The sequence below is a fragment of the Thermobia domestica genome, chromosome 17, assembly GCF_964235325.1.
Source record: "Thermobia domestica chromosome 17, izTheDome1.hap1.1, whole genome shotgun sequence".
NCBI classification, from domain to species: domain Eukaryota; kingdom Metazoa; phylum Arthropoda; class Insecta; order Zygentoma; family Lepismatidae; genus Thermobia; species Thermobia domestica.
Window position 1 is genome coordinate 83,440,958 of NC_137470.1, and position 13,312 is coordinate 83,454,269.

The window sequence follows — 13,312 nt, forward strand, 5'->3', positions numbered from 1 at the left end:
CGAAGCGGTAAGCAGTCACATATTTTCACTGGAAGAACTATTGTTGTATTCAGTAGTATGATCAGCTGAAATGTATGCTTGATACGTGGGAGGAACTTGTAACAATAGACGTATTTCTTCGGGAAGATGTCACTGTGTTTGAGTGTAAATTTGCTAAGGTTTGTTATGCAGGGATCCGACGTGATCAACAACCTGTGCATTAAATCTTCTATGTTGTGACGAGAACTTTTCCTGGCATGATGTTCGCGGAACCTTCGAAAATCTTTATTCCGAGCTTTTTGTGCCTCTTCGGAAAGCTGTCCAATAGGAACTAGCGCAGATTCGACGATGTCCCATGTATCAATAATATATGCCCAGATGCCGGCATGTAATACCAATTATACAGGTCTACATATAATCGGGCAGTTTGCAGAGAATACATACCAAATGCCTCACAGTTAATTGCATAACCACTAGCAATGGTACGTAAGAGAACAGCAAATCGTTTAATCAACTCTTCATTGATGACAGTAATGGACGCTGATAATGATGGATTCGAGAAAAACTTGCGGGCAATATTACCTCATTGCTTGTTCCGTAGCCTGGTTTCGGCACATCCACCAGGAGACCTATTTCTTCACGAAATCACTTCTGTAGTGATTTCTTTCGTTGATCAACATTTGGCTGATCCCTCTTTCTCACTTGTCAGCTATGATGCAGCGTGCAACAGACACTCAAAGCACCTTATCCAGGAATGCAGACTTGACAACCCGAATTCAAACTTTGTTGTGTCAGGTGGTTGTGCTGTAGTTTTGTCTGGATCGTTCATTTTTTTTCAAGATGTACCGCAGATGTAACATCGTTAATATGATTGTTTGTGATATCACTACAGACCTTCACATCTACCATTGTAAGCATTAATCTGTGTTTCACTACTATTTGATGATCATTGTATGTGATAGTTGTTAGTGAGAGAGCTTGTAGTTGTGCTGTATCTTAGTAACTTCTCAACGTGTTAATTCTGCTGTTTCTTTGATGAACAGTAGCTTGATTGGCCGACAATAGCGTATTGGCAATCGCCGTGGATTATGCCACAGTGTCTCCTAACCATATTGTAATTTTAGAGACACTAACGAAACAACAAACAAATATGTATTGTCATGTATATCGTCTTCTGTATCTGAATTATACCATTGTTTGTATGCGCTCTGACCTGACGCGCCATCACAAACACCATTTGAAGAACATCCTGATTTCAATCAAGATCAATCTTTTCAACTTCCTGATTGATCTCTTGCAGTATACTACTGTTTCTGGGGATCAACCGCTCGATAGTATGATCAAGTAACGCTTGCAGCTGCACTTCCGCATATACGTCTGTGATAATATAGGCAGGGTAGCACGCTTTCTTTGCCTCTAACAGTTTATAGTTAGACGAATAGATATTTGCATTGTGAACTTTTGCCTGGTTACGAAATAACTGGTAAGGTTTCCTTGTCAATTTCGCGTCAACATATAATGCTAATGCCTCATCGTTTGTAATCTTAACTGGTACTGTCGTCTCTGGACTCTTGTACGCCTTTTTGATTCGCGATCCCTCCTGTGTGACACATCAATCTCTTTCACAATATAAGAAGCATCACGTTTTTCTTTTGCACGTAAACGCATGAGCGCTGCATACACTAACTCTTCAGTTGTCGATGTTGTACTAACGACTGCAACCGTCTTCTCTTTGCTTTCTCACTTGCTTCTTCAAACACTTCTCTTGGACGCCCTATACTAAATGATCCTGGTCGTCATAATGTCGCTGCATTCCGTACGTTTGCAGAAAACTCCACTGTACTGTCGAGCCACTTACCATATTTGATTACAAAGTTATTCATTGCACGATGACATTTTTGCCATTCACCTTTGACATGTATACAAAAACTATCTGTAACCTTCTAACGCACTCTGCTACATCCTCATCACAGTTTTGTAACCTTAATTTGTCTATTACACAGATGTAAACACTATTGGTTCTCTTGCAGATATTCGGTTCACCTCTCCAGGCGTCGAAGAAGACTCGTTGTGTCAGCGTACACTCCATTTATGAAAGTACAAGAAGCAAGAATTATGCAAATATTTGCACGTCATAGTTATTATGCACAAACTACAATCAGTACTCTACACATCTATAGTCATTAGAACCTGGAGACTGGTGGAGAATTGTTTTTACGCGTCAATTCATTATACCTATTCCTAAGTACAGTATACGTTCTTATTCGCTAGTGTTTCCCATCACGCCATAGCCCGCCCAAAAACCCACGGCACTCCTCACTCATGTCACATGTACGTCATACCTTCATCTATAGTTGTCACACTATATTCCTGGCATTGACCAACAGCTGTCTGTGTTCTATGCTGCAGACGTAAGGTCTAGCACGGAAACTCTCGATCAGATGATTCTACATTGCATACAATTAATCTTGTTCGTCGAATCTGACATACTTCCCCATGTGTAATTTGGCACCTTAGTGGTCTTTTCCCACCACTTGGGACCTTGCCCCAAGAATTCCCATCCTTTTTCACTATTTCTCAGAACTCAGTTTTTTATATTTTGTCCAGCTAGATGTGGCAGTTGAACCACTGCGGGCCTGTGAGACAAGTCCGGCCGATGAATTACTAAAGCTAGCGGTGTAAAGCACTGATTCGCGATACAAAGATATTATACAAGTCTGCTAGAACAGAGACAGCAACAAAGCAATCAATTGACAATTTCTTTTTACTTAGGTTAGATTGGGAGATTTTCAGTGAAGTACACCTGAAAGATATAAAACTTCCTAGGCTAACTTCCCACATGGACCAGAAGCCCTGAAATTGCCCTCTTGGGAATAGTGTTCGAGTACTTGCTCGTCTCGGTGCCCAAAGAAAATAATATATACAGTTAATAACTTTCGCTCAGCCTGACAGATAAACTTGCGTCTATAAAAAATTTCGAGGCGTCTTTTGCAACCTTGACTCACTTCATCAAGATGCTATATTGGTAACGCTACGTATCTATAGACCTATACAGGCTATAGAACCTTAAAGTCTTTCTGGGTTGCAAAGTTCATCTTGCACTACAGACTGCCATATCGGACACTGTTATTAACCTTATTGGAGGATTTAGTACCTCTGCAGTGTAGTAACTCTGTATTTCTTCAATATTTCAACATCAAGTACTAATACTGTATATTCTACAATTCTGCATACAGTAAATGACTGCAAGAAAACTGAAAAAGGCACATGCGTTTTGAGATTAGATCAACCATTATACAGGAAAATATTCAAATCGTAACTCAGCTGAAAAATTTTCAGAACGGTCCCAAGTTTTACCCCTTTAAGATTTTTGCAGGTATGTAATTTGTAGACACGACTGGATACATTATGTCAGGAAATGGCATAGAAGATCTTTGGTGTATCGTTTACACTATGACTACTTTAGTGAAAATGCTGAATGACCATGCCTACTCAACATCATTGAGAACTCACTAATAGACTTTGCTCGGGAACCTCTACATGTGGTTATGTAGACATTTACAACTGTCGGACGAGATGACAAAATCTAGGATCTGCGATCTTATTAACAACGTCTGGATGACGAAATCAATATGCAACATTTACAAGAAAATGAAACTGCATGACAAAAGCCATATTAGGAAATCTCAAAATTAAGACGGTTACATTTTCCGAACCGTTAACTTTAGCTGCGGTATATAGAGAAGGTCATAATGGTATTGCAATTCATGCAAAGGGACTACATTGTACAAAGGAATAGAAACTTGATTTGAAGGTAATTAACTTAATGCTTCCGTTTTCTCACGCAGCTGGTCATCTTTTCCATGAAAAATTTGCACATCACTATACTCAACAGTTGGAAGCCCTGGTGGCAACTACAGTATCAGACGATTACAGGAAATTAACAACTCAAAGAACATTCTCAATTCCCAGAAAAAGAGGCTTTCTTGAGAGAAGCTCCAAGTGATATGATTATCGAACAGTGCTGAAAGAAGGCCACGAAATTTTCTGGGGATTAACTCAGCGTGAGAAACAACGTTAGCATAATAAATCCTTCATTCCCAAATACTGTTACAATAAAAGAAGTTCTACAGTACTTTTGAAGGAAACAGTTTATCATCTGTGCGGCACGTTGAGCAAATGCCACCTTCCTTGTTTGAAAATATCTCAATGCGCAAAAATGTCAATTCGACTGCGCTGAGATTTGCAGTGTTTGTTGTACTGAGCTTTAAAGAAAAAAGTCGAAATGAATTGGCTAGAAGAACGTCGAAACACACAGATATGTGCTTTGATCTATACTTCAGACTGTTTTTAGAGAACATTGTATTACCTAGTTACAGAAACATTTATTTATAAAACTAAGAGTAGATATCCAGATACGTGTTGTTCAGTTATCAAATCAAATGCAAGCAGTTAGAATGCAATACAAACAACCAGACATAGTAATATTTTATAAGAAGAGTAGTGAGATTCAATTCCAACTTACACGCTGTAATACTCAAAAATTTGTTGAAAAATTTCATTTCCAAAGTTTTATGATTTAAGTACAAAACTGCTGACTGTGGTGTTCTGCAGAAATAATGGCATAACTAATTGTAGATATCAGGATGCATTTAGATAATAAGATAATAACAGCAGATGTCGAGATCCGCCATGATACTTGCATAAGAACGAGTGGAATCATTTTGCATGCAGTACAAACGACGGGAGCTTGCGGTTTGAAATGGGAAATGTACGGCTGCTCACATTGTCCTTAGGACTTGCAAATTCGAAATATTCGAGTTTAAACCCAGTGACATGCGGAACAAGAAGTCTTTAGCTGATAAAGAATGTATATCGGTGAGCTCATAACGTATATAAAGAGAAAGCGCGTTAAAATGTTGGACAAGTTGATGGGTCATTTGCAATACGATAGGCATCCCCGAGCTTGTGAACCTTTTTGTAATATGCGTCCACAACGACAGAAATCGCATTAAAATGAGAACATTAGCAGATACACTTGGCTTTTTTGTAATAGTATTCTACAATGTCTGAAAAGAGATAATAATAAGAGATTAAATCGACCTCTAAGTGATGCGGTACTTAAAGAAACAATTTTGAGGATGGACGGAGATGTTCGATTTTTAATTAGTGGTTTAGAGTGCAAAAGGCGTGCCAATAATTCGAGGGTTCTATTTCGACATGTCCGGTAAGGCTAAATGGTTTATGCTTCTTATGTCCTTCTTACATGCTGTGAAATTTAGAAGTCAGCAGTGGACATCGAAATCTATTCCTTAATTAATATTGGCTTACAGCTAGTAAAGGAATTGAACATTGAATAAAATGCCGTAGGATATTTTGTTGTGTACCTAAGTCTCAAAAACGAAGCAGTAGTCTCTTTAGAACTTCTTAACTCACATCATACAACGTCGTACCATTTAAACAACCGTGGATAACCTTCTTCCTTTAAAAAGACGAGGGTATCACAGATGTATAGCTTTGGGAATTAACCGCGGTTTGTTTTAGGTGGGCCCTTGGGATTGAAAATTTTGTGATACCAAATGTAAAAAACTTAAGTATTAATTTATCAATTATAATCAAGCAATTGCTATACTTAACGTTTATAAGCAACTACATTACTATTTGAGAGTGCTTCCTGCTGAAGAAATCTACTTAAGACTCATAACGCAATCACCTTTTTCTTAATTGTTGGCCTGATAGAAACCTTTTAATCCAAAGAGTTGTGTTCTTACGGATATATATAATTTAAAGAAAGAATCATTAGCGTCATTAGCGTCCTTGCTACTCACTAAAACTTACATATACAGTTTTGTAGGATTCACTAGGTTACGGTCTATCATTAATAATATTTGGTCTAGGAATTAATTCGTGCGGGTGGACAAGAGATGGCGCAACGAACGGAGCGTCCCACAGTTCCATGTATCCACACATGTGTTGCAAATCCCTGTCATCGCGTATCGTTCGTAGTATAGGGCAGTGGATTAAAGCGTCAACAACACCATTTTGTAGTTAAGTGAACATGGCGCAATTTGTGCCTGATAAAGTGTTTTTGTGGGGTGTCCTGCTGCATTACTTTAACATGCAGAAAAGTGCGACTGAAAGTCATCGTATTTTGGTGGAAGTGTATGGTGACCATGCTCTAGCTGAGTGAACGTGTCAGAAGTGGTTTGCACGGTTTAGAAGTGGTGATTTCGGCTTGGCAGACCAAGAGCGAGCTGGACAGCCAAAAAATTTCAAGACGAAGAATTGACAGCATTGCTCGAGCAGGATTCGTGTCAAACGCAGGAACAACTTGCAGCAGCATTAGGCGTTGATCAAACAACAGTCTCCAAACGCTTGAAAGCCATGGGAATGATTCAAAAGATGTCACATTGGGTTCCACATGAATTGAAAGACAGAGACGTTGAAAGACGAAAAACCATTTGCGAATTGCTGCTTCAACGACAGAGCAGAAAGGGGTTTCTGCATCGAATTATTACGGGTGATGAGAAGTGGATCCATTACGAGAACCCTAAACGAAAAAAGGCCTGGGTGAAACCAGGTGAACCAGGTCCATCACAAAAAAAAACGAGATATTCACTGTGCAAAGGTTATGCTGTGCATATAGTGGGATATGAAAGGTGTGGTGTACTATGAGCTGCTGCAACCGGGTGAAACTATGAATGGAGAACGTTATCGACGACAATTAATGCGTTTGAAGCAAGCTCTGGCCAGAACACGACCAGAATGGGAGAACAGACATGATAAACTTATTGTTCAACATGATAACGCTCGCCCACATGTCGCAAAACCGGTCGAAACCTATTTAGAAAATGTCGGATGGGAAGTTTTACCCCACCCGCCGTATTCACCAGACATTGCTCCTTCGGACTACTACTTGTTCGATTGCATGAACAACGATTTGATTGGACAGCGGTTTACTTCTTCAGAAGATATAGAAACATGGGTCTCTGACTGGATCGCTTCCAAGCATGAGGACTTCTTTCGCCACGGAATCCGTAAATTGCCTGACAGATGGGCGAAAATGGTGGCTAGCGATGGACAATATTTTTCTTAAGGTATTTATGCAGTGGCGTAGCACACTTTTGCGGGCCCCCCCCGCAAAGTATAGAGAAGGGGCCCTAGTTGTAAAGCCAACAGAAGTAAGGTTGAAGTTCTACTTCTTTAAATCTTTATTCATCGCAAGACTTCGGGGCCCCTTATACCTCGGGCCCCCCCGCACTGCGGGGGTTGCGGGGGCAGCTGCTACGCCACTGTATTTATGTATTTTGTGTTTGTACTACAGCTTCAATGTGTGCGTACCAACCGCACGAATTAACTCCTACACCAAATATTTTCCAGATTGTATACTGTAAAACTTGCTATGGAACCAATTATATTCTAACATCGAAAGAATCCTAACTTTAGACCTGAGAGCGGTGATCTGATCGATGAGACAAGTAAAGAACCGATTTTAAGTTCTTTTGAGATCTTTTCCTACACGGTTATGTGGAAAATATATACGGTATAATCAATCCTCATTCCTCAGTCATCACAAAGCAACCAAACTGTAGGTAAATCAAATAAGCTTACTGTATGCTTTGACTAATAACTTAGTGCCACACATTTCATACAGCAAAAAAGTCATTTATTTCAGAATTCTCTTGATGAAGATTCTCCATATCCAAGTTTTTGAATCATACTACAGTAGCATAGTCTTGATAAGAATATCGTATCACATTTATTCATTCTGACATACTTTTTTCCTATAATACTATACACACATGTTCTTGGTTTAATGCTGTCTTACTCCGAACATATAATCAAGTCTTCGCTCTAGCGTCTCGCGTCTTGATTTCCTTTTCTCAAACGACCTTGGATGGCTATTCATCTTGTGAAAGTTTCGCCACAACGATTGTGTAATGGTGAGTTACACACCTATCCTTTTGATATAAGCAGTGTAGTCCCTCTGGATTTCTTCAGTATTTTAAAATCAAATACTAATACTCTACTCTTATGCACACAGTAAATGAGTGCAAGAAAAGTGAACAGAGCACATGCGTTATGACATTAGATCAGGCATTTTACTCCAACGGTGTTAAAATCGTAACAGGAGCTGAAGAAATTTCTGAACGGTCCAAAGATGTATCGCCTTTAGGAGGTTTCCAAATAATTTCTAGGCACGATTGGATATATTATGTCAGGAAATGGTATGGAAGAACTTTGGTGTATCCTGTACATTATTTAAATTTTAGTGAATATGCTGAATGGCCATGCTTACTCAAGATCATTGAGAACTCACTTCTAGACTGCTCGGGGAGATCTACATGTGGTTATTAAGACATTTACAACCGTCCGAGGAGATGACAAAAACTAGGATCTGCGATCTTATTCAACTACGTTTGGATGAGGAAATCAATATGCAACATTTAAAAGAAAACGAAATTGCATGACATAAAGCAAATTACAAAACCTCGAAATTAAGTACGTTAAGTACGTTTTTAAATTATGTTGTGCGCTATTTTCACCTTATATTTTATGAATATAAAATACAATTAGACACGAAAAGTGCCGAAAGAGAAGAAGGTCTTTTGGGAAATATCTGCAAGGATCGAATTTAAATCTACCATTGAGGCCACGACAATTCAATCACACTTCTTGAGAAACTTAGAGATCAATACTAGATTCCTTCAAATGATGCAAACAGTTTTCGAAGGAGTAAAGGTAGCTGTATATGGAGAAAATAATAAAAGAAAATACAAACTAGAAACCTGTAGCTGTTGATGGATTTTATTCGGATCTTTTAAGAATCTTACTAGAAGACTACATGAGCAGTTGTTGATCTGAAAGGAAATGCTACGAATTTATTAAATTTAGAGAAACCGAAGCGTCATTAAAAGATTGCTTTCAGTTTTTTCAGGATGCAACAGGCTGTGTCACGTCCGCAGCTATAATCAGCTGTGAAGAGATCCTTCAAAAAAAGAAAAATTGTGAAAGTTAGTCAGAGTCTTCTACCAAACGATACTCAATCCGGACAAAATGGTCAAGATACACATTTCTTATTAGTCTGTATGGAGAAGGAAACATGTCCTCTCTGGTATAAGCCATATCAAATATAACAAGGGAGTAGGTACAAAGCTTCAATATGGCCACTTTTCCCTCTACTAACACGGCAGCTGTTCAGCATTCAATTCGGAAGTCTCTCCAACTCCAGGAGCGAAATAGTCTAAGCATGAACCAAATCGAATGAGGTTGGTGTGTGAAAGATGATATGCGAATTCCAGGACCCACACAGCTATCATCAGCTCCAGCCGGCTAATGTTACTAACCTTTAAATAAAAAATGACTGCAAGATGTGAACGAGCCACATGTTAGTATAAAAGAGCAGATATGAAATATTGAAGGTTTTCTCCATTTTGCCAGATCAGAGGACAATCTTATATAGATAATGACGAACAAAGCTGTTGAAAACAAATATTTCATTGAAAATTGCTTAGTTGTTGATCCAATCAGTTATGATTATTATTTTGAAATAACGTCCCCGGTTTATACACCTAACAAAATGGACATGTAGACGATCTTGATGTAACTTTAAAAGAAGGTAAAAAAAAAAAGCTATAAAACATTAAGGTGGTTTATTGTTTAGTTTACATATTTTTGAAATCTTTAACACGAGCGGCTTTGGTACCCGAAGAGAAAACCAAATTGTAGCAGGACAGACACAAGTTAACGAGCAAAAACTTCAGGAGTGAAATGGTCTAAGCATGAACCTAATCGAACGAGGTTGGTGTGTGAAAGAGGATATGCGAATTGCAGGACACACACAGCTACCATCAGCTCCAGCCGGATAAACTTAGTTACCTGTAGATAAAAAGTGACTAAAAGATAGGTTTGTTAACGAGCCGATATGAAGAATTCAGGGTTTTGTGTATCCTGCAAAGAGAGTTCATGTAGAAAAGGCAGAATGGAAGACAATCTGATATAGATGATTAGGTTTAACAACAGCTGTAGAAAATCAACATGTCATTGACAACGGTATAATTCATGCTCCAATCAGTTATGATTATTATTTTCTGTAAACGTCACCGCCCTATAGACCTAACAAAATGGACATGAAGATCATCTTAATGTAACTTTAAATGAAGGTATAAAAACAAGTTATAAAACAAGGTGGTTTATTGTTCTGTTTAAAGTTTTTGGAATTCTTTAACACGAGCTGCATATATGCCGGCTTATGTACTTACTCACTTTCCACATCTTGGAGCAGAAGCCCTGAATCTTCTCCCTTAGTAATAGTGTTCGAGTACTTGCTCGTCTTGATGCTTAAACTTCCGTCAATAAAAAATTTCGAGGGTCTTTTGCAACCTTGACTCACTTCATCAAGATTCTATATTGATAACGCTACGTATCTATCCCAATAATCTTCAGGATATAGAAACTTTTCGCACGGTTCATCTTGCACTACAGACTTCCATATCGCACACTCTTTTAATCTTATTGGAGGATTTGAATTACTCGATCTTCTAAACGTTTAATCACCGGGCAGTAGAGTTTGGAGAGCTTTTTCTCTGTAGCAGATTAGTGCACCGACTGTATTAGCTTTTTGGCACCTTTCATATATGAGACGGAATGATCAACAAGAAGAATCCCAAAATTTAGACGGTTACATTTTCCGAACCGTTAACTTTGGCTTCAGTATATAGAGAAGGTCATAATCGTATTGCAATTCATCTAAAGGGACTAGATTCAACAGGGGACTACAACCTTCATTTGAAGGCAATTAAATTAATGCTTCCGTTTTGTCACGCAGCTGGTCATCTTTTCTATGGAAAATTTGCACATCACTATACTCAACAGATGGAAGCCCTCGTAGAAAAAACGGTATCAGAGTATACAAGAAATTAAAAACTCAAGGAACATTCACAATTCGGAGGAAAAGAGGCCTTCCTGAGAGAAGTTCCAAGAGATATGATTATCGAACAGTGCTTAATTCAGGGCATGAAATTTTCTCGGGGATTAACTCAAATTCAGACACCACGTTAGCTGGATTAATCTTTCATTCCCAATTACTGTTACGATAACAGAAGTTCTACAGGACTTTTGTGATCATCTGTTTATCAGTTCATCATTTTATGCCGGACTTGTCTCACAGGCCAAGAGAAGCGGCGCTGGGTCTACAATTTAATCACGTTCCTAATCACCTAAAAAAAACCTATTAGAGTTTCAGGCCAATAACATGCATGTGAATCCTTTACAAGCATACGACCACAGGTGTAATATAACTGTTACCGAATATTGTTGAGCTTCGTGACCTTCTGTCTCAAAAGCAGCTTGGTAATATCGCAAAGAATCAAGGTGATGACAAGTATCCATTGTTTGACTTATAGCCTATAAAAGCTAGGGAAATAAGTATAAACCAACTGGGATCGACGTGTTGTAGAGGTTTCATTCTTACGCCCCCTCTTGGATGAAAGTGTATATGAGTTCTTTGCGTGTAACACAAATCGAAACATCGTTCTTTATTAAGAGAGTTAAATTTTGCTTCTTTTTAGGAGATTCAAAAACTAAACGGTAGTTATAGATATAGAAACTCTTGAAATGAGTCAAGATTTGAAAAGACGCCTCGATATTTTTTATAAACTCCAGTTTAACTTTCTGGCTAATAGAAAAATTTTCGCAGTCTCTTTCACTTTCCTTGGGCAGCGGGACGAACAAGTTATCGGACACTATTCCTAAGAAGGGAATTTAGGTGCTTCTGGTGCAAGATGTTGGAAGTGAGCCTAGGAAGTTTTATATCTTTCAGGAGACTTAACTGAAAAACTTTCAATGTTACCTAAGTAAAAAAAAAAAATATTCTGTCAATTGATTGCTTTCTTGCTGTCTCTCTTATACACCTGTTCTACCAGACCTCTGTAACATCTTTGTATCGCGAATCAGTGATTTACACCGCTAGCTGTAGTAATTCATCGGTCGAACTTGTTTCACAGGCCAAGAGAAGCGGATCTGGTTCTACAAGGTAATCACGTACTTAATTCCCTAAGGATCACCTATTAGATTTTCCGGCCAATAACTGCATTTGAATCCTTTACAAGCTTACGACCATAAGACTAGTATAACTGTTACAGAAAATTGTTAAGATTCGTGGGCTTCTGTCTGAAAAGTAGGTTGGTACAGTCGCAAAGGAACAAGGTGCTGAGCAGTAAGCATTATATATCCTTATGTCGTATAAAACCTAGGGCAGTAAGTCGAAACCAACTCCGATGGACGTGTAGTAGAGGTTTCATTCTTTTGGATCTGGATAAAAACGTACATAGATTCTTTGCATGTACGGAATATCCAAACATCGTTCTTTATTAAGAGTGTTAAACTTGACTTCTTTTTAGGAGAGTCGAAAACTAAACGGCACTTACACAAATTTAAGTGTCATGGCAGATGGCAGAATCCTCGGAGTCAATTACCTGTTGTTGAAAATCCTAGCATATAATGAATCAAACAATATACAATTGTTATAAACGTACAATTGAATGATACTTTACTACGAGAATCTGATATCTAAATGAATTGGTTCTTGCTCGCTGTGTGTCCTGCTGCGGTTTCGTTTTCTCTTCGGGTACCGAAGCAGCTCGTGTTAAAGATTTCCAAAATATGTAAACTAAAAAATAAACCTCCTTCATGCTTTATACCTTCTTTTTATACCTTCTTTGAAAGTTACATCAAGATCGTCTTCGTGTCCATTTTTTTAGGTCTATAAGGCGGGGAAGTTCTTTCAAAATAATAATCGTAACTGATTGAATCAACAATTAAGCAATTTTCAATGACATATTGGTTTTCAACAGCTTTGTTCGTCATCATCTATATAAGATCGTGTTCTAATCTGCCATTTGTACGTGAAGTTCCTTGGCAAAATTGAGCAAACGTTCAATATTTCATATCTGCTCTTTTATACTAACATGTGGCTCGTTCACATCTTGCAGTCACTTGTTATTTAAAAGTAAGTAACATTAGCCGGCTGAAGCTGATGGTAGCTGTGTGGGTCCTGAAATTCGCATATCCTCTTTCACCCACCAACCTCATTCGATTGCGTTCATGCTTAGACCATTTAGCTCCTGGAGCTGGAGGGTCTGCCGAATTGAAAGCTGAACAGGTGCTGTTTTAGCAGGTGGAAAAGTGGCCATATTGAAGCTTTGTAACTACTCCCTTGTTATACCTTTGATATGGCCTATACCAGAGAGGACATGTTTCCTTCTCCATACAGGCTAATAAGAAATGTGTAATATTGACCAGATTGTCAGGATTGAGTATCGGTAAGTAGAAG

At 38.5% G+C, this 13,312-nt stretch overlaps 1 protein-coding gene across 1 annotated transcript in view; it reads right to left on the reverse strand.

The window, feature by feature from the left end:
- Positions 1-1,234: 1,234 nt before the first annotated feature.
- Positions 1,235-13,312, reverse strand: part of LOC145674076 (zinc finger MYM-type protein 1-like) — a 60,409-nt gene continuing 48,331 nt past the window's right edge. Inside the window, exon 4 of the mRNA XM_081743898.1 lies at positions 1,235-1,579. Within this exon, the coding sequence (XP_081600024.1) occupies positions 1,235-1,579 (345 nt within the window). The remainder of the gene's footprint in view (positions 1,580-13,312) is intronic.